At 43.4% G+C, this 21,589-nt stretch overlaps 3 protein-coding genes across 7 annotated transcripts in view; 1 reads left to right on the top strand and 2 right to left on the bottom strand.

The window, feature by feature from the left end:
- The window catches only part of LOC115345429 (protein HIRA), a 38,902-nt gene extending 22,700 nt beyond the window's left edge, over nucleotides 1–16,202 (bottom strand). The window contains exons 1-9 of one of the 2 annotated variants that reach the window (XM_030024107.2): nucleotides 15,880–16,202; nucleotides 6,956–7,018; nucleotides 6,104–6,214; nucleotides 5,282–5,372; nucleotides 4,675–4,769; nucleotides 3,724–3,819; nucleotides 2,247–2,407; nucleotides 1,172–1,339; nucleotides 534–647 (exon numbers count right to left, since the gene is read on the bottom strand). In XM_030024107.2, the coding sequence (XP_029879967.1) occupies nucleotides 534–647; nucleotides 1,172–1,339; nucleotides 2,247–2,407; nucleotides 3,724–3,819; nucleotides 4,675–4,769; nucleotides 5,282–5,372; nucleotides 6,104–6,214; nucleotides 6,956–7,018; nucleotides 15,880–15,916 (936 nt within the window). In that variant the 5' untranslated portion in view covers nucleotides 15,917–16,202. Of the gene's footprint in view, nucleotides 1–533; nucleotides 648–1,171; nucleotides 1,340–2,246; nucleotides 2,408–3,723; nucleotides 3,820–4,674; nucleotides 4,770–5,281; nucleotides 5,373–6,103; nucleotides 6,215–6,955; nucleotides 7,019–13,581; nucleotides 13,684–15,879 lie in introns of those variants that run through there. The other variant, XM_030024108.2, reaches the window with a different exon arrangement.
- Nucleotides 16,203–16,386: 184 nt separating this feature from the next.
- MRPL40 (mitochondrial ribosomal protein L40) lies at nucleotides 16,387–19,214 on the top strand. The gene is made up of 4 exons (XM_030024112.2): nucleotides 16,387–16,559; nucleotides 17,203–17,286; nucleotides 18,287–18,445; nucleotides 18,810–19,214. The coding sequence occupies exons 1-4, from the start codon at nucleotides 16,516–16,518 to the stop codon at nucleotides 19,117–19,119; spliced, it is 597 nt and encodes a 198-aa protein (XP_029879972.1). The 5' UTR covers nucleotides 16,387–16,515; the 3' UTR covers nucleotides 19,120–19,214.
- On the bottom strand, nucleotides 17,091–21,510 carry C9H22orf39 (chromosome 9 C22orf39 homolog). 4 transcript variants are annotated; one of them, XM_030024116.2, is made up of 4 exons: nucleotides 21,294–21,510; nucleotides 21,032–21,199; nucleotides 20,291–20,438; nucleotides 17,091–17,328 (listed from the first exon to the last, which is right to left on the bottom strand). In XM_030024116.2, the coding sequence occupies exons 1-3, from the start codon at nucleotides 21,315–21,317 to the stop codon at nucleotides 20,313–20,315; spliced, it is 318 nt and encodes a 105-aa protein (XP_029879976.1). In that variant the 5' UTR covers nucleotides 21,318–21,510; the 3' UTR covers nucleotides 17,091–17,328; nucleotides 20,291–20,312. The 4 variants fall into 4 exon arrangements, with proteins under 4 accessions (XP_029879976.1, XP_029879975.1, XP_029879974.1 ...); XM_030024115.1 differs by lacking the exon at nucleotides 17,091–17,328 and adding an exon at nucleotides 18,567–19,579; XM_030024114.1 differs by lacking the exon at nucleotides 17,091–17,328 and adding an exon at nucleotides 19,719–20,084.
- Nucleotides 21,511–21,589: the final 79 nt, after the last annotated feature.

Here is a 21,589-nt window from a genome sequence, read left to right as displayed (position 1 = left end):
TTTCCATAGCAAAGACAGAAGCCAGGGATTGAAGCCAGAACAAAGCAGAAAGATGAGTTGTATATATGCTCAGAAACAGCTATCCTGTGCCTGCTACATTCTCCTCGTACCCATAAAAGCAAGAATAACAAAGCTGGACTCTAAGAGTGATTAATGGATAGGTGGGCTAAACATGGAAAAACAGTAAAGTCATTTTCTTACGACACTCACATGGAGAGCAAGTAAAAGTCATAGGAAGAAAAGAGGGCTGAATTGTTTATTAACTGTGGTAACACATTATTTCCTTTAACGGTTCCTCCCCCTTACCAGAGCAACACACTCTGCCACTGGCTTCTAGCTGCTCTTGGCTTTAGAGAAATGAACTAATACCAATCCACTTCCTTCCCCCCAGCTAATCCTGTAACAACAATGAGGAAAAAAACTAAACATTAAACTAAATATAAGATCTAATGCTGTACATGTGACCTTTGTGCTAAACCCCCAAGTTATCCAAATGACCACATTAGTTCAAAGGTAGCAAAAAAACCACTTACCCAGACAGAGAGAGATCGATCCTTACTGCCAACAGCACAACAGCAGTAGGGACAACTTGACTTGGTGGAGCTCCCATTCTTTTGTTTCTTCTTGAAGATTTTTGGATTGAATTTCTGAACAAATGAGATGCCCCAAATTTTATTACAGTAATTACATTTTAGTAGGAGATCTGCTTTAAAAGCAAGTTTCCCACTTAGTGAAAAAGAAACATTTCATAGAAACAAAGTCCCTAACCAGACTATAAGAGCACTGACAAAAGCCACATATGCTTTCTGAAGGGGCTTTCTGAATGCCTCAACAGGAATAGCAAATACTATTAACTTTATTAGTGATAAGGAACCCACTAGAAACCTAAGTCACTTTAATCAAGTCACTGAACAGCTAACAAAGCTAGTGTTTGGCATTCCTAACATGCTCCTGTATTTTCCCTTACCTTGTTCATCTATGTCCAGTTCTTTTCTCACAAGAGCAAGCTGATTGCTTCCAACGTGTGAAGTTGACATCTTTTAATCACCACCATGTGTTTGCTTTACTAATCTTGACACCTACATTTACCTCGTCCCATTTATGCATAAAATTACCAAAAAGCACATATTAGAAGTTTTACTTCAGGCATAAATTACTATCACTCACTCACCACTACTGTAACTGCCTTCCGATGCCCTACAAAATCCATGTTGGTTTTCCATCCATCTCTCTCAATGATCTGAGCCGTAGGTCCAGAATTATTCATGGCATGAGCAGAAACAAGATAGTGACCATCAGGTGACCAGCTAAGACGCAACACATGAGTTGTCCCTCCACACTGACAAGAAAAACCCAACATACTAGAGCTTTAAAAGTGTTTGGTGAACAAAGGATTTTTAATACAAACTATTTAAATTTTAGATTTAGGGAATATGACTACAAAGTAAGTTTTTTGTGCATATAAAAGAATGACATTACATACAATTCTCAGCACTTCAGCCACGTTTATGCAGGTGATCTAGTGTAGCTTATGAACCCCTACCAAAAAGGGGAAAAAGGAGCCCAGAGAACTGTTTTAAAGTTAAACAAAATTTAAGTCTTTTTGGATACTGTACACTCAGTATTCATCACAGTCTTAGTGACAGGGCTGCAGCATACCTATAATAATACTGAGACTTCAGCTTGCAACAGCACCAGCTCACACATGAATTTAGGCATTTACAGTCTACTACAAAGAGTAATTGCACTAATCACAATACCATAAGATCAGTGCAATACACTCCACTCACTAAGCACCAGCTTCTGTCCCCAGAAATTTGATCTCTTGACCAAAGTCATCACATAACAGCCCTATGATGCCAGACCAAAGATCCCTCCTAAATACTTATCTTGTTTCTGATAGTGGCCAATAGAAGATGCATAGGGAAGAACGTAAGAACAATGTAATTAGTGTCAATACTTCCTTAGAATAACCTCTCCATTTCCAGGAATTTACTTAATTGTTTACATAACCCACATAAACCTTTGGCATCCACAACATCCAATGGCAATGAAAATCTCAATTTAATCACGTGTTGCGTGAGAAAGTAGCTCTTTTTTTTTCCCCTTTTGAACCTGCCATCTGATAGTTTCCTTTGATTCAGCACTGTTAAATTAACTAATATTTGTGCAGAATCAGAGTTATTCTTATAATTTTTGCTCATTCTATAGGAATTCATTTTGAATAGTCACACATTCTGAAGTACCTCATCAAAGGGTTTTGTGATGCTGGTTTCCAACTGCCAGTCCATGGTCCGCCACACCTTCAAACTTCGATCATCAGCCTGAGAGGCAATATACTTCCCAACAGGATCCCAGGTCAGTCCTTTCACCAAGCCAGAATGCCCCTTCAAAGTGGCAAGAATTTCTGTGCATGCAAAAATTGAGAATACAGAGTAGCTACTGATATCTCTTATAGGACAGACTGTTGAAGAGATTTACAAGATCTTTTTGAAACAGCACATTAAATATAACTTCCTTTAAAGTACAAACAACAACCCATCGACCAAACTGGAACCTGTACTTAAGCTAAGAATGATATAAAAAAGTGGTAAAGAGAACTCTGGCCAGAAAAAGGGGTGCAGAACTTTATAAGAAACAGATCAGAGCAGGAAGACCAGCAGAGCCCAGGCACTTCAGAATAGCACTTTCAAGCTATGGAAAGCAGCAGTTTAACTGGAACTTCAGTTAAACATTCACCTTTTCTTCTGCACCCAAAGATTATCACAACAAATTCAGCTTTGTGCACCAACGTGAACTACATCAAAGTTGTGACTGAACAGACACACAAGCCTGGCAGACCTGGTAACCTACTTTCAGTCAATCTCTTGCTTTTCAGACTGTGAGAGAAGAGGCTGAGAGTAAGTACTGCACAGGCTACACAGCTAGCTTGAAAGCCTAAACCCTGTGATATCAGGATTGTAAACAACCCTAAAATAAGTGGTAGTGACTAGGCACCACACATTGGGAGTTTTAGCCTGCATCAAGTTGTGTGGTGAGAAGCAGCCAAATAAAGGCACGTGCTCCCTAACTGCCACAGACCCTCGCAGGTCAGCTAAAGCTGTCCAGTGCACCGGCTGCACCTGGCACCATGGTCCTTGAGAAACAAGAGGCCTCGGCACTGTGTGAATTGCCAGCACTGCAGCAATGGAAGAAGGAAAATGGCCATCAAATGTAAGACTTGAGAACTTCTGCTGCCATGAGGCTCCCCTAGTCCTTCCTTCCTCCCCTTCATCATGTAAAGTCACACTGCTTATTAAGCAGCAGCATTTAAAATGGGGTAAGACAATGTCCCCCCCAAAGGCAAATGAATGGAAAGTCCTGTACATACAAAGGCAACAGGTAAAAAATATATGCATGTATAGATGTAATATCAAGCTGAAGTTCTATCTATTTGGGATTTTGCAGAGAAGGTGAAAAAGAAAATACATGTAATAATAACATTCATGTAAAACCAGCAGCACAACCTGAATGTAGCTGTTGTCTACAGCAGAGTGGAATCCACTGCTCACTGCCATCCAAACTTGGAAGGACTGACTCACCAGATTGCAAGCGTGTCATCTCAAAAGACAGACAACCCATTCTCATAGAGAGATTTTCACAGTCAGTGAAATACACCCATGGAGGGAAGAGTTTGCCACAAAGCTTTACATACTCGCACATCTGAAATGTAAGAATTCTCACCTGGAAATTTGACAGCATTCCAGATGACAACAGTGTTATCCACACTACAGGATGCCAGCCAGGCATCATGTGGAGACCACGCTACATCCATGACATCTGTTTAAAAAAAGTTTCCATTTAAGATGTTGATGGCAATCAGAGAATCCAAAAATCTTTTTAAAAGAACTTGCGTGGCACATTTTTCCTATCACCGAGAAATTATTATCATCTCACTAGAGTGGAAGGTAAGAAAGAACATAGCAAGACCCAGTGGGAGTAAGGCTCTCCAACTTAAAATGTTCAATGGGGAACAAAAAAATAAAATAAATAAAAAAAAAAATCCAAGGCAGAGAATGCAATGTTTAGTGATTATAGGAAGTACTAATGCCTGTATAAAGTACTTTGTCTTGTTTTGAATGAAAAAGCAACAGCAGCTATTGCAATGCACTCGTTTTATTCCAACACAGGTGGAGTGATCAAAGTGATTTCAATCTTGATTTTAATCATAGCTCAAGTCAGCAGGTACAAATTGCATTTGAAATTATCTATTTTATTCATCTTTCACATTGCTCTTCAGTTATTTTTTCTAAATAAACATTAGTATTCTTTGATTTACAAAAACTTTCGCTTTTGCCAATGAGGAGATTATTCACTGCAAGTGTGAACATTTATTTAAATAAAAATACAGTTTAGTTTCCTTTATTAGGATTCATTTTTAAGCCAGCAAATAGCAAAATATAAGTTTCTTAGTTGCTAATTTTTCTACTACATAGTTGCTGGAAGTTACTTGTACGAAAATCAGCATTTGATTAAAAATGACATTTTCTTTAAGGTTTTCATTGTTGCTCTTAAAAGTGATTCTCAATTGCCACCAAATATATATGTTTTGAGCAAGAAAATGTGACCCTGAAAAACAATTTTATTTTTTTTAAATACATGCAAATTATCTTCATTCAGCAACTTTTAACTTACCCCCTGAATGGCTTCTGAGAATCGATACACACCTCCACTGCTCAACATTAGTAAGTTTGCTACTGGAACCAAACACAGTGCTAGGTCCAATGTACCTAATTAAAATAGAAACAGTTACCAACAGAACCACCTCAAGTTCTTCAAACCTTCTTTCTAAAGAAAATCAGCTGCACAGTACACTTCTATTTTATAGTCAGTTACTTCTGCAATGAAAACTGAAGCAAAAAAAAAAAAAGTATTTTTGTAGAGAAAGTAATTCCAGTTATTAAAAAATTAGCTTCAATAAAATATACCATTTCTACAGTTAGCAAAAAATGATCGCATTTAAGGTAATTCTTCAAATCTCATCAGGAAGCTTTCTTCAAGGACGGAAGAAAATGCCTCAGTTCCTCGAGAGGAGAGAGACTGCCCATGTCTCCAGCCCAAGAGACAGAAGAGACCAAATCTCCAATACCAGTGATATGGTGTCACAGGTTTCAGCTCTTTACACACCAGGTGAAGCAGTGAGCTTACAAAAGGCCAGCACGGGGAAGAAACACTAAGAGATGTGACAGAGTTAACCTACTTGAAATAAAATGTAAAATCAAAAAGGAAGAAACATGCTTACGCAGCTCGTTTCCACACCATGATCAACTTGTCATCTCCCCCTGAAGCCAAGTAAACTCCATTGTTTGACCATCGCACACAGTTCACACAAGCTGAAATGCAGAAAAGAAAGTTTGTAAGATGAATATGAGAATAAGTGGTTCTGGACTGGGGACAGAGTTTATAATAAGCAAACTTGACAGGAGACATTTCGGATTTAAGTGTGCTTTTTCCACTCAAAGCAGTTATTCTGTCTGCTTTAGATAAATGAATTGGTACTTATCTTTCAGTAGCAGTTGAGGAACTTCTTACTTAAAAAAACCCTATTCTTTATTTAAAAAAGCTTCACCAAAAGTAGTTCAAAAGAAGAAAGATTAATATTGATCTAACAAAGGAAACTGCTTGTGGTAAATAAGGAAGGATTAAGAGGGCAAAGAAGGAAAGACATATCTTGAAGAAAAGATGCATCTTGAAGAAAAGAAGGGGCAGCCTGTTCAGGCAGCCATCATACTTATTTCTTCTCTTGCACTTTCCTTCAGAGCTCCCTAGTTTCTCAGAATGTGCCTTATGAATTACTTTGAGGCCACAGCTACAAAAAGGTCATAGGGAGGAGGTTTCCAAAGGTATCTATATTTCTCTGTACATTTTCCCACATTTTAACGTTTTCTGCTGAATATCTAAAGAAGCGTATAGCCAAAGTATGAGACCACTCTGCTGCATTTTATTGCTTCTTCACCAGTGGACAGGGCATGATTTTTGTAATTATGAACATGGAACGCTTAAGCTTTGGCAAATTACCAACAGTCAGTAAAAAAGAAAAGTAAAAAAACTCCAGCTTTGTTACCTAAGTGATTGTCCATCTGACAAAGCATCTTGGGAATATTTTCATTCTTTTCATCTTCCTCTTTCAGGACAGGAGCCATATTCCAGATCACAACTTTCCCAGAATCCTGACCTGTAAGAGAACAAAAAGTCACCCCCGCTTTAAATATATGCAAGAAAAGCTTTTCAACTTAATCTCAGTTCCAGAACAGATGCTAAAATTTAGGCAATACTGCAGTGGGAACTTTGGAAACATTTGAATACAGATACCATTCTGATATAATTACACTGAGTCAGAAGTGTTTTCTTTTTCTTGAAGCTATTAAAGTTATACAGCCTTGTTCAAAAATCATACTGCACATAACTGATACCAACTATAGGGACAAACTACTTATAGTAAGACTGTATTTTAAAAGAGAAGGGATATATTCACATTCTAAATTGTAACTATTGTAGCCAACATAAAATTATTCACTATTGTGATCCAAACAATATTTTTGCATATATTTCTTGAGCTATTCCATTTATATCATTGTTTTTTTTTTGTCCAAATACCTCTACTATTTTGCAGGTCAAAAAGCCCAACTTCACATTCAGTTTCTCTTCAAATAAAAAAGAAATTTGGCCAGTATGGCCACAACTCAATTATTGCAAGTACCATCTCAATGATGTCCAAGAGGATGAATACATCAGAAAATGTGACCCTGCCTTCTGCACTAACAACAGCACTTTTCAATATATTTTAATGACTTACATAATTATCTTTCTTAGAAGTGATGTGTTTTTAAAAGGGTCAAACCAATTAAAGTGTTGTGAAGGCACAAGGTTATTATTATAGCCCAAAATTCTGCCTTCTATCAGTACACAGGCATACCTTGTCCTCCTGTCGCAAACTTGGTCCCATCTGGGTGAATGTCCACTGAAAATATTGGCTTTCCTGAAATTAGAGAACAAGCAGCAACGTATTGAGTTGTTTTACAGTCAAGAGAATGCAGTAACACCAAAAGAACCATAACTCTTCTGGTTGGCAAATAACTTTCTTCTTCTAAAAGCTACAGTTGTAAGAATTACAGTTGACTACAAGAGTAGAAAGCAACTTGACGACAGAAACGACAGCCTATTAAAAGTGTATATGGATGTTATCGTGCCATAACAAACCAGTGATAACCAAGGACGCTTAATCCAGCAGCATATGCCAAATGCCTCAAAGCAAAATAATACCACAAAGCAAGCGCCAATGAGGCAAAACTGTATTTGAGTAAGGAATTTCTTCCAGCTTTCTACAGTTCATTAGCTGATGACCTGAAGCAAGTTTTGTTTTGGTTTCTGTTTTTGGTTTTGTTTTGTTTTTTTTTTTTTTTTAATCCTCCCCAATCTCAGACTACATCTGTTGGTCACACAATTACCTGTCTCAAATTTAAATTCTGTTGTTATGAAACTCTTCTACCCAAAGACTAGCTTTTATTTTTAGGGCTTCCATATAGACAGAGGAAGACTAACCAACTCTAAGATTACTCTTAGATCCTTCAGTTCTCCATACGCTACATCTTTCAGAAGAAAACTAGTAATTTTATGAAAACGTAAACTCTGTAACAAATAACTGACATAGTTGGGAAACAGCTTTGGAAACCAGACAACTCTCACTCTCAGCCTATTCTGCTCTGACCACTGGATCACATACACTCTCCAATATGTTCACAGTCCTTTTAACCTTTGCAGGAGAAGGAAGAGGGGAGAAGTAAGCTTACTGCCTTTCAGTGATGCTGAAAGAGCTACCACTAAGGATTACTTGAAGGAACACGCATGTGATTTCCACATTCAAATAATTTTGGGCAGCAGTCCCAACCCTTTCAAACTGGAATGCTTCTGCAAGCAAGATCACACACATGCCAGTATAAAATAAGGCAATTTATCAAACAGCCAAACAAACTAGTACCCACATACCAAGATTACTCGATAAATTTCCCATGTATGTCAATTCTTGCACTGTATCTTCATGATATATTAAGACATAAATGATAAAACCTGGAGAATTTATGCAGCGACAGATTTTATGTTGCAACTGTAGCATCTGAATTTCTTGACGCTAAACTGCTAACAAAACTCTCATCCAAATATCCAGTATTTCTTACTTTTTGAGGGATATGCATTTTGCTTCACGTCAATTTTTATTTTCTTTATGTTGACTTGTTTTAAGGTTTATTTTATTTGGATTTATATTGCAACTCTGACATGTGATTCCCCTTAAAATTTTTACAGGCAGCCAAGCAAAGACCTTAAGTACAGTAAGATGGCACTCAACTTACATTCCTTCCAAGTCCTTTAGACCGCATAAAACACATAAGCTGAGACTTAGCTGTGGCTTTTCTTCAGTTTGTTGTGCCTGATTCTATCTTTTATTCTATTAATTTGAATGCAACATACAGGGCTAAGCTGAATATTTGGAGACGCACAGGCAAGAAACAAACATTTTTTTTGCCCTTCCCAGGATGTGGAAGTTCCCTTTAATCAACCCAGCACCTCATCTGAAATAGTTTAACTCACCGACACTTATGGAAACAGGTCATTCTATAAACCTTATAGGTGAAAGAGGCTACGTTTTCAATCTGCATCAACAGTCTTGGGCAAGACAACTTACTATACTCTCAAATTTGCCATTAGACATGAAGAGGAGAGTGCTCCTTGTAGGAAGCCAGTTATCAAAGACCTTGTAATTGTACTAACCTGTCTCATTTTGTTTATGTATCATTCACACCAACAGGAAACAGTTCCCCAGCAAATCAGAAGGAGCAGTAACCTCTAACACAGGGGCATCAATAATCAGGAGAAATTATGGCTTCCAGAGCCAGTACAGCACCTATGAACAAGGCTTCAGAGTTCAGGTGGTTTGTAGTTGAACAATACTTTATTTAAAATTGGTTTAATAGATGCAGCCATCTCATACAGGAAGACTCGTTCCTCCTCTGCTCCGATTCCACCATTCTTCCTTCCCAAAAGTCTGCATTAAAAAGTAGCCGTGACCAAAGCGCATACTGCTAAGTTTGTCTGACAGACACATTGGCTTCTCATTTTTCAGGCAAAACAGATATGCTATACATTCTGAAAAATTGTGAAGTCATTGCACCCGTTGCTTTGCAAAAATTACTGACATAATTTTCCTTTCCTTTACTAGGTGTTTAAAACTAGCATAGCCTCTCCAATTTCTGCCTTATCTTAAAAGCACAACTCCACAAGAGCAGTAACATCAGCTTTCTTTCTCCTTCTGGGCAAAGTTTTTGCACAGATCCACAAATGGGGTTGATGGAATTATTTTACTTATGGAGCCAGAGGTAACTTAGCTACAAATTCACCGTAAAAGCTTAAAATTAGCCACACCACACCAGGGAAAACGTCCACCTAGCCCAGTACTGTTCAGAAACCAGCACTAGATACCTACCTCCCTAGGGATCTGTACAATGGTAAGCACACAATGCTTCTTCCTAGGATAATTTTCCAGCTCCAAAAAATTTCCAGCTCTGACTTCTTGAATCAGAGGCCCTCAACAGACTTTTCTTCTATAAATTCAATCAGCCATTTTTCAGATCCATAATTAACATCGACAGCCCCTAACATGAAGAGATCCACTGCTCAGCCGTGGATTCTCTGAAAAGCCACCTACTTTGTGTATCCTGCACCTGCTACCTGTTACTTCAACACCCCTTAATTCTCGTACAGGAGAACAGTGAACAGAAATCACTTGACATTCACCGCTTTTCTGCTACTCACAACTCTACACTCATTCATCAGGTCTCCAGCTCAGTCCTCCCACTCCCAGCCCAAGGAGTCCTACTCAGTCATTCCTTGTACAAAAGTCGTCTCACACTTTTGATCATTCTGGTCACTCCACTACGAGCCTCTTTCAGTCCTCCTGTATTTTATGACACGGAGGGGAACTGGCATTGAAGACAGTGTTCAAAAGCAAATGATCCATGTATTTATATAGTAGGATAATATTTTCTTTTTAGTTCTTTTCCTAGCATAATTTTGGGTTTTGATCTAATGAGCACTGAGCAGATATTTTCATAAATTATTGTAATCCTAAAAACTCAGACCTCAGTGGAAATTGTCAGGTCACAAGGCATTATTTTATATGTGAAGTTTAAAAAGGGTATGGACTTTGCACTCAGGAAAGGCGGCGGTAATAAACGAAGCCCTCAACAACAAATCAAGTTTCCTACATGGCTCAACTGTGATCCAGGAAGGGATCCTACTCCACAGGTAACTAATCATACACAATGATCTACCCAGTAAACTTGGGCTTTTCCCAAGAATTTGCCAATAAGCTTAAAGCACAATGACTTGCGAACATGAGGCCCATCAAATTAATTTCCTGTACTAGCCAGGTAAATATTGTTTCCATCTGATGGATAACTTCTAATACATTGGACTAGTTTCATGCATCTCAATCTCACCAGCAACGTCCAGATGCATCCAGTGGTTAATCTTTAAAGACATGCTTTTTCTCCCTAGAAACATTAGTTTACTAAATCAAGTTCCAAACTTCTAGGAGTTTGTACAGATAAGAGTCTTCCATTTTCCATAAACAGGAAATCTGTCAAACTACACCCAGACTCAACCTGTCACACCCTTTTCTTAATAGACATTCTGCATTAATCAAAATACAAACAGCAACTGCAAAATGCCATGTCATATACTGGCACAACAGAATACTTAGAAGTCCACCTGGATGAAATACTACTTACAGGTCAGTCTGGATTTTATTTCAAATGGCTTTGGATATTATTCCAAGATCCGAGTGTAATAAAATTAAACATGGACTGTTCAGTTGCTTAGAGCCCACAGTTTTCAGTTCACAACACTTTCACTGTGCTCTTCTACTTCAACTGTAAATTGAAGTAATTTTATTAGTGGAGGAAAGCATAAACTTAAGCTGACAAGCAAACCAAAGTGGGAAGCAATTACTTATGAACTAGCTCAGGACCACAGGGCACCAGGATTTCATTCGTGGCTCTGGCTGCAATGACCTGTTGGTGAAGCCAAGGGTAGCAGCACCCCTGTTTGGATGCCTGCGGGAAACAGTAACTACTGGATATAGGAACCTAAGCTTCTACCACTTCAGCTAAAAAGATCATTCATATCCATATTTCAGGCAGTAGTAGAGCTCCTGCATGTTTCAGGACCAGAAAGCATAGAGACTCACGGTGGTGTAATCCAGACTAGAGAGCACCTAATCTGGACCCTTTGGCCAATGCTCAGAAAGGAGTTGTAGCTTTACTATTTATTAGAAAGCAGCACATCAATGTCACAAACCATTCAGTTCCTATCCAGCACAAACACTGCATGAAGTTTCAAGCCAGTTTTGTTACATACTCATATTGAGGAGTACAGAAACAGGTGAAATGCACGTGGAGTTCACAGTGGGCACATTCAAAGTTTCAGCATTAGGGGTAAGAGGCATTGGAACGCCAATGCACCGACTTGGAAAGGAAAATCTTCCCAGTGTCCTGCTCCAGAGCTGCATGTGCTTTTCTTGGCTATTGAGAAACACAGGGCTTGTCACGATTAAATTGGATTACTTAGATTTAAAAAAAGGAATGACTAGTAAAGCTACATATTATGAACTTGTATTAGCTCTTTCAAAATCTAGAAGGAATTTCTTTACATTTTGAATAAGTTTGCTCTCTACACTTTTATGTCTATCCCTTAAAATACAGAAGTAGTTCAATAATCATTAGATTGTTTGCCCAAGTAAGCCAAGACTTATATTTGTTCCCAGTTTTATCAATCTAGAGATGTCAAATGATTTAAAAGGAAAGAGAGAGAGCAGATTAAGTGATCACAAGACAGAAATTTAGCAAGACAAAGTCATTACCAGGGGGCTCTTTCCTCCAGGGTACCATTGTCAAGGGAATATCATTTACAGTGGTGGATAACTGTCACAGGTTAAAGCTGTAAGACTTGTTCCATACTACTTGTGGTTTATCAACCGATCACGGATACCAGGTTTTTCCTCACTTCCTTCATTTTCTCAAAAAAATGGAGGAGCCGCCATTATTTGATAGCAACTGCTTCCTTCCCCAGGTCCATGTCTTTATCTGATTATGTTGTTAGATCCTGTTGAAGCGAGCCAAAAGGCACAAGGTCCCTGATTCAAAGTGACTGAATGCTTTCCCATGCTCCTACCTGGAGATGTGTTGAATTTCCCAACAGTAATCATGCATCAAACCAAAATGTGATACTTAAGCAGTAACATGAAAAAAATCTAACACTGCCTTTTAGGACGTTTTGCCCTCTTGTAATAATTTAAAAAAAAAAAAAAAAAAAAAGAGTTTAAATTATTGAAGGTCCCAGCATCACATGGCATACAGAAGCAAACCAGGTTCATTAAATACAGAACACCTTATGACAGAACAGATGTCTTGTTGGATTATTTGTTTAAAGAACCCAAATATACATTATGTACCTGATAATGCAACAAGCTTGGAACAAAAAGTTCCGAGTAAGATAATTCAACCCCAAAAAGAAAGTCCCATCTTTAACAAAATACAGCAGCTGAAGAAAAAAAAGCAATTTTAAATATTGTGTAATTTTTGTTTGTTATTTAACTTTAAGCAATAATCAATGACATATAAAGACAATTTTACGTTAATTTCTACCACAATACGAATTTTGCTTCCAGCCCATCTGATACGCAACATCTAACATGACTCACAAATCAATTCAAATATTTACATTCCACCATTACAGCTTGGAGAGATAATAAACTCTGTGCCTATATTTAAACAAAAGCAGGCTCCAATTTCTACAAGTTGTTATACGCGAACAGCACCTTGGGGTTTGCACAGGTTTCTCGGAATGGCAAGGGACCTCCATTCCCACGGGGCTCAGCATTTGCCCGCATTAGCCATTGTTAAGCATCAGGGCTCTCAAAACCTTGTGCGCTGAATATGCATATACAACTGTTGGATGTGTGATGCATCTTTATAGAGGTACTGAATGGAAAACCGGGAAAGAGAAGCAAACCACATCATCTGTATCTTACAGTCATCCGTTCCTGCCCCCACCATTAGATTGCACTTTTCAATATTCTTCCTTGCTCCAAGTCAAATAAACATGGGAGAGAAGAACACAACAATAATGAGAACTTCATGCAAAATCTAATAAACCCACATCAAGAGTGTGAAAAGCTTACGGAAAATGCATCTGAGGAAGAAATATTTCCAATAAGTACTCAGAAAAAGTGACATTAAGAACTCCAAGACAAAAACCTGTAGAGCCAAAATGTGTTAAAGTGCTTTTACCGTAAATGCACAGCATCTCGGCTGAGCAGCATATGATTCCCAGGTGTATTGAATTTCCCTGCTACAACACTGACTTCTAATGTCTATTATCTCATGGAGAATGTATGCCTGTAAGCATCATTAAACTCATTCTAGTCCATTCAGTAAAGTACAAACCCCAAAATTGAGTGAGGAGAGGGAAAGGCTGGAATGACAGCACCTTGATCTGGTGTATGGAAGAGCCAGTCTTGCTATCAGGACTCTCGCTCACAAACCAACAACAGCGAAGCGGCCTCTTGTGCCCGTGGAGAAAATAAAAAGGAGTAAAAATTATCACAATGACCCTCCAATACACACAGTATAAATTACCTTTACCCTGTTCCTGGAGAGGTTTCAGAGCAAATAGGTAGGCACATTAAGAGTGATGGAGACTACTTGCATGCACCAATGCCTGCAGGATCCGGAACCTAGGTACGTTAAAAGAGGCCAACTCAACTCACCGGTTTTCATCCTGCACTCCTTGCCCCAAGGATAAGAACACATGAATGTTATATAGTCCTGTATACGTTAGCAGACCTTAAAGCATTTTACAAATGAAGCCAGTGATGAATGTCTGTTTTGCAGGTGGTGAAACTATGACAAAGTGACTTGCCCAAACTCATCCCAGCAGGACAGCAGCAGAAATGGGAATAAACTTTGGGACTATCGAGGTCCTGTGTAGTGCACTAGCAACTAGACAAGGTATCGCAAGGCTTTATAAATGGAGCCTCGCTGCAAACCGCTTGGCTGAAGACTGTCTTCTGCAATGGTGAGACGTATTTTAAATTGCTGTAGATTTCAAATAGAAACCCATACCAAAAGGTGCGCTCGTTAAAGAAATAAGGGAAGAAGTTACAGATCTAATCTCTATGATCTGCAAAGATTTAGGCCAAAAGTTTTTATTCAGCTGCTCATAAGTGTCTTCCCACTGAAGATCCAGAACGGCACAGGACAGTCTGCCCACAGACAGCCAGAGATTAAGATGTAAATGCTACATTTGTTTAGATTAACCTACCAGAAATTTAAAAAAAACATCTCAAATAAAGCACTTTCACATTTTTTCAGTTCAGTTTTTTCAGCTTTTCGTTAAAAGGCTAGGTCCATCTGCTGACTATATGGCCCCTGGAGAGCAGTTCAAGTAAAGATGCATGCGAATTGCAACTCGAGGCTTAAGTTACCGTTCTTAAAATCTGCAGCATGATTACAAAGACAACAAGGCATGCAGAAAGGCAACTGTAAAGTTGCATCTGCGCTTTTTAACCCAAAGCATGCTTTTCCAGCTTGAATAAGCTGGTCTCCAGCTTGGTTTTGTGCTAGATACCGATCAGCTAGAAGAGTCCAACTATTGACATTTACACCAGGCTATGAAATTTGCAGTTGAAATAAAGCTGTACCCATGAATTTGAGGACAAAACTTGCATAAACAGAAGGGAGCTCTTCACGTTAGATTTCTCCTCACTGCTTCGCCAGGAACAGTACAGATGTTACTCCGGATATTTATCGTAAGCGGTGTAAATACGTAACACTGATGCTATCCTGCGCTTGCCACACTAGGGAAGTATAGAGCTTTCTGCCAATATCGACACTTCATTCTGGAAGTGCTTTAGCTCACAAAATCTCTGCAAAGATCACTAGAGGAGTGGCAGGTGGGATACCGCGTCAATTCAGGGAGTTGTTTGGAAAGTTCTGTCGGAAGAATCCTTGCCCCGCATGGCCAACAACAGCACAGACGACCAGTGCTGAAGCTCCGTCAGTCTTGTGCGTTGGCACGGGGCATCGGTACATGCCGAGGGGTACCTCCTCTCTCTTTTCGCCCAGACTACTCCCGATTCGAACTACCCCTCTCCACTTTCACAAGCATGAAGCTGCTCGGCGTTCGTGCCCGGCAGGTAAAACCTAAAAGCTGCTCGGTTTTCGGCCAAGAGCACTTCACCCCTCCCTGCAGAGCCCGGGAGCCGTGCCCCGGCTCCCCCCACCACACAGGCGAAAACGGTCCCAACGGCGGCCACCAGCCAGCACGGCACCCTTCAGCCATCTTCTGGAGGACGGGCTCCGGCCGAAACGCAGCCAAACTCCGCATTTTGGAAACCGCCCTTCTCTACGAATCGCACCTCCATCCCCCTGCGAGCCTGCCAGCCCGCTGCCTCCGCACAGGCCCACCAGGACACCCGGGCCGGGGGGGGGAGAACTTGTTGCTCCCCGCTCCCGCCGCCGCCGCCGCCCGCCCCGAGGCACCTGCAGTTCCCCAGCGCGGCGGGGCCCCGAGCACGCCGCGGCCGCCCCGCAGACGGCGAGGCGGCAGCTACCGACGGCTCCGCCGGCCCCGGCCGCCCCACGCCCCCGTTCAAACTCGCCTCACGCGTGTGCCGCGCCCCGGCCCCCCCCCCCCCTCCCGGTTCCCCCCCCCCCCCTCCCTCCGGCGCCCCGCCGCACCTGCCCGCCCGGCCCCCGCGGCACCTGCTGCCCGGCCGGCCCTCACCATTGTGGTTGACCCAGGTCGGCTTCAGGAGCTTCATTGTTTCCCGCCCGGGGCCCCCGCCGGCCTCCGCCCTCGGGACCCCAGGGCGGCTCCGCCCGGGCTGCCTCCGCGGCCGAGCGAGCGGCAGGAGCTCAGCGGCCGCCGGCCACCATGGGCCCCCGCCGCGCGCCGCTCTGCCCGCCCCCTCCGCCGGCCGGAGCCGCCTCAGCGCCGCTCCATGCCCCGGCGCCGCCCGTGCCGCAGCCCCCGCCGCCCGGCCGCATCCCCCGCTCGGCTCCCGGCGGCTCCCGGCAACGCCGGAACTCGGCGCCTGGCAACCGCCTAACCGGCCCGGCGGGAAACAGCCGCCCCCGAACCCCGGCGTTCCCCCGCCTCGGCCGGCGGGGGGCGAGATCCCGCGAGGCGCCGCCGCCGCCCCGCCTCCACGGGCGGGCGGGAGGGGCGAGCGCCCCCTGCCGGGCGGAGCGGAGCTATGGCGGCGGGGCGGGGCGGGGCGGGGCGGGGCCTTCCCTCAGGCCGGGCCGCAGCAGGGCGGCGAGCCTGAGCGGAACCTTTGTGAGCCGGAACAGGGGACGCGGGAGTCGGAGCGTGGTCGGTGGGGGCTTGCGGGCGCACCGCTGGCACCGGCGGGGAGCCATGTTGGCGGCAGCGGCCCGGGGGCTCCGCGGAGCCCGGCTGAGGTAGGGCGGGAGCGGCTTTCCGGGTCCCTCCGTGGCGGCTACCTTGGTCCAGGCCCGCGGGGAGGGAGCCCAGCGAAGCGCCCCTTGCTCGGGGCTCCCGCCTCGCTCTGGTCCCGGTCCCGGTCCCCTCTCCGGGGCGGGCCTCGCTCTCCCGGGGCTCCCTCGGCGGCCGGGGACTGCGCTCGGGGGTCGGGATGTGGTGTGCGCCGGCCTGGTTCCGCACCTGGGCCGGTTCTCCCTCCCGTGACATCCGCCGAGACTGGAGAAACGGCATCTCTCTCCTCCCAACTTGAACGGAGCTGGTTTTACTTCTCCAAAATCAGGACTTCAAAGAAGCCATTATCAGAGCTTAAGAATAAAATTACTCTAACCTACTCGTAGATTTAAAAAACTTATCCGCTTCACCCCTCGGTACCCTGTGCATTCACAACGCTGAACAAATTTTGGGTTTAGTTACCTTGCTGAAGAGCTTGAGGTTGTCGGCTCTGGGCAAACGCTGTACGCTGTCACGAATTAAGTAGCCAAAGACGATTCAAATCTCACCGTTGTAATTTATGACTAATAAGTAGCTCTGGTGTTGTGCAGAATCAATGTAATCCAAGTCGGTTCCTCCTCATGCTTGATGTTCCTTTTCCTTCTTCAGTTCTTGGCTGCCCCAGACGGTTCCGTTCCGAGGAAGTCACTGGCAGACTTCGCTGCTGGCGTTCAGGGCATCTCTCCCCATGAGGTGAGCGCAGCTTCCACGGAGTTACATAGCAGTGTTTTCATCCTTAGGGGAACACAGATTTTCCCAAGTCCAAATTAAATTTTAACTATAGATGTTTGCTTTTAAGTCACTATATGTAAAAGTAGTTAAGAACTGTTGGCCTCTTGAGAGTTTAATGGTAACCTATATAATTATGGCTTTATCCTTGTGTGTAGTTGTATTTGCTTCCTCAACCACAGAATGTGGTTGGAGATGTTTGGATTTATGCTGTGCTCCAGAATTCCCTTTTGAGCAACAACGGAAATGACAGCCCAGCTGAACCGAAAATACTTTACTATAAAGTGGTATACTAGACAGCCGCATTTACATATATGTTACATCTTGGTATCCATGTTTTGTTTTGATGCAACTAGATTTAACATATCCTGCTAGCTGTTAGGTACTGTTTCATACCATAAAGATTGTTTGTTCAGTCTGCAAGGCAGGAATATTGCCCAGGTCCACTGTGAGGATTAGTGTTTGTGGAGCGTGGCATATGTTGTCTAGGGTATACTGGATCTGTGTGGAGAAGTACAACAGGAGAGTAACATCTGCACCTTGAATTTGGTTCCAAATGTGGAAATTTTAAAAGCACATGTAAAACCACTCACTCACTTCTTTAATGCGAGGTGACAGGAATATTTGCAGATAAACCTGTCACCTGCTCTGCTGCACTCTGAGCTAGTACAAAACAATTCCAACTCAATTTTTGTGGAACTTCCTCAGGTCGTTCTGATATTCAGCACAAAACTGGAGGGTGCTGTTCTCAGGCAAGTACAGTTCTCTCTGCAGAAAATCTCAAGACGTATTACTGTCTCCTGGAAATTACGTTACCTGAATAAAGCTAATGGCTGGAACTTCTATTAGGGACCAAATTAAGCAATGGGAAGGAACAGTCCTTAGAAAAGTAAAGTGGAGGTTGCTGGTGTTGAATTAAATGACAAAGCATCTTCTTTCATTCACATAATTATTTCCTTTGTAGAGCACAACCAATGAAGAAGAAGAAGAAAGTGGATGCAAAGAGAGAGCAAGCACAGAAGGACCGTATGAAAAAGAAGATTAAAAAGTTGGAAAAAGCTGCCCCAGAAATGATTCCAATTGAGGATTTTATAACACCACTTAAGTACTCAGAGAGCAACAGGTAAGTAAGACTGTCTTTCACCATGCACTTGCATTCATGTTAGAAACACAATTCCTTTCTCTGCAAAACTGCAATATAGTGCCAGCCTTGGTACAAAACCTTACCAACTTCGACCAGGACAAAAATTTGGAAAGCAAATTTTATTTGCCTCTGCTAAAAGCAGTGAAAAAATAGTAACATGAATTTCCTGTTAGAATGACCGTGGAAAATCTCACAGACGTTGCATGAATGAAATGTATTCTCTGGGTTTGGTGGGGTTTTTTCGGTTGTTGGTGGGGGTGTTTTCTGTTGTTTTGTTTTTTTACATTTGCTCTTTGGGATGCAGGCTATTTCTCTATTACAATGTTATCTTACTCTTTATCAGGGTGCGAAGTCTTCCCCCTCTGTCGTTTGAGGAGACTGAAAGAAGAGTTTTACTTCTGAAAAAGTGGTGTTTGTTTAAGCAGAAACAAGATAAGGCAGAAAAGAAAGCAATTCAGACCCTTGTAGAAGCTCAGCAAGAGGCACTAAAGGAACTGCGCCTTGAATCTGAGGAGTTGTATCAGGCAGCAATCAGACGAGATGAGGGGCTTTTCCCCTTTGAGAGAGATGGACCTAATTATACCCCACCACTTCCTGGTTACGATCCGCCTGAAGGAAAATGCATTGATATCACCAAAGTGTATACGCAGTGATGGAGGAGTTTGTTGTTCATCTGGCATGAGCTACTCAGCTGACTGAAGGAGGAAAGAATGGAATAAAAATAAAAAATTCCTTCTGCAGGTTAAAATACTGTAGGTGTGTGACTGTAAAAAAACCACATTAATGAAGTATCTGTTTGTTTGGGTCTTTTAAACGGCTATCCAGGTAGCGAGACACCCAACGAAACTACACTACCTTACACTTGTGCCATGGTAGAACAAGACAAAGAAGTAGTATTTCACAGAGTATTTTATCTTTCTGGGCTTATATCTCTTACCACTCCACACACTCCTGAGCAACATTTTTTTGTTCTGCATAAACTGTAACTTGGAAGATTCATATCCTATGAGGAAAGAACATCACAGTCATCACATCAGAGTCTGTACTATAAGGGAGGTAGCAGCTGACCATTTACTGCCTTTCTTTTCAGACTTCAGTGAAGTACTTTTGCATCTAAGGGGGAAAACAGATGGAAAACATACTGTGACAAAGCCAAAATTAAGTTGGTTTTTTTTTTATAGGCCATGTAAATGTTCTAACTTATAACTAAGTTTCTAAGGGTTTGCCCTATAACAAAACAGATCTCTCTCCATTCGTTTAAACCTTTATTTTTCAGTAATTTTGAATACTGCCATTAATGTACACCACCGTTCGAGAGCAGTTCCACAAAGGGGCCGGGTTGCAGTTTCAGGGTCTGCAACATCAGCCCACCAGGTGCGAAAAAGCTCTTAACCCATCATGAATCTGGGAACTGCCTTTAAGTGCCAGTGGTTGTGATTGTCCTGAACTGGCAAGGAGGAGTCCCAGCTTGCTTATGTCTTCCCATCTGGGAGGCCTGGGGTGGGTACCTTGTTCCAAAAGCACGCAACACCGGCTGGTAGGGGAAGAGGTCCTTGTCTAACAAGAGGAGCTAGATCATGTATGCGCTAATTTGGGAGTTGCCTACCAAGATGAAATCCTAAAGTGTAAGACAGTAGTAAGAGATGAGAATCAAATTAAGCACCTCAATTCTCCCTTTAAAAATACTGGGTGTTTATTTAAACACCCAGTATTTTTGAATGAGTACTAAAGTATTGCAAGACAGAGCTACAGTTGTGTAATTTCAAGATGACATGGAATTAAAAAAACCCAGCATAGTTCTGCACTGTGCATTACATTACTGACCAAACACAGCAAAACAGTCTTGCTAATTTGGTTTGTCTTGGTCAAGTGGAAGATACCACTCTGGTGGTGGACTCTTCCTGAGCGTCCACACTGGAGCATATTTCTGTTTTTCCATAACTCGAGCTCTTTCACTCTTGCACAAAGCTTCCTGAAATACAGGAAAAAAATATTACCACAATAGTGTTGGATGTTCAGTCTTACAGAGCTTATTTCCTGCTGTGACTATTTGAGATAAAATGAAGAACAGGAATTTATCATGCTTAAATAGAAGTGCCAAATGCTACGTAAGTAAGCCAGGATACAAGCTTTTAAGTATGTCACATTTATATTTTGCCTCCGACTCCTCCATTATGAAGAAAACTACCGCTTATGTGCTACCCTCCCCGCCAGAAGTTGTCCTAGGTGGCCGAAAGGATGTGCTGAAGGGCTCTCGTCTTCCAGTGTTCACAGGGCCGTAGCCAGGAGCATTTCTGGACACCCAGGAATACTTTTAGCCTGTAACGCGGCACCTTTTCGTATTAGGCAGTGTTACAGTAACTGAAATCGAGAGCTTTTACAGCAGCACGCTGCCAGTCCTCCCGCTGCACGTTAAGACCATCTCACCCCCCTCACCCCGAGCAGACGCCCGCTTTCCCAGCCCCACCCGCCGAGGTGACCGCCGACACCGCTCGCCCGCAGGCGGCTGCGGCGTTTCTCCCCCACCAGCAGCGGCCTAGAGAGCCCGCAGGGCCCGGGCGGTACCTGCGCGGCGGCGGCTCGGCCCCTCTCCCAGGCGCGGCAGGCCTCGTAGTCGTCCCGCCAGCGGCCGCAGGCCGGCAGCTCCCCGTGCGCGTAGTAGTGGTGGAAGGCGTGCCGCAGCCCGCGGCAGTGCTTCCACTCCCACCAGTAGTCCTCGCACAACCGCGGCGGCTGCGGGGGGACAGAGAGACCGGGCTGAGACGAGCCGAGCCGAGCCGCGCCGCGCCGGCCCTCAGCCCCCGCCGCCGTCCCCCGCCCCGCTCACCCTCCAGGTCTCGCCGCCCGCCATGCTGCCCCCGCCTGAGGGCCGCCGCCCCGCCGCCAATCCCCGCCGCGCTTTGCTGGGAGACCCCCGGGCCCGGCCAACGGCGAGAGGCGACGCAAACCGGCTGCCTCGTCGCCCCGCCCCCAGGCCAATGGCTTGCCTGCGGGGCGGAGCTCCCTGGGCAGCACGTGACCCCCGTCGCCCCCAACCTCCCTCCCCTACAAAAACCCCAACTCCAACCCACCCAAAACCGGCCGATCTCCCGTGAAACCGACCGCCGCGGGCGGGAGGCAGCC

Source organism: Aquila chrysaetos, chromosome 9, assembly GCF_900496995.4.
Source record: "Aquila chrysaetos chrysaetos chromosome 9, bAquChr1.4, whole genome shotgun sequence".
In the NCBI taxonomy this organism is placed as follows: Eukaryota; Metazoa; Chordata; class Aves; order Accipitriformes; family Accipitridae; genus Aquila; species Aquila chrysaetos.
The sequence above is the reverse complement of the archived record's forward strand: the minus strand, read 5'-3'. Positions and strand labels throughout refer to the sequence as shown.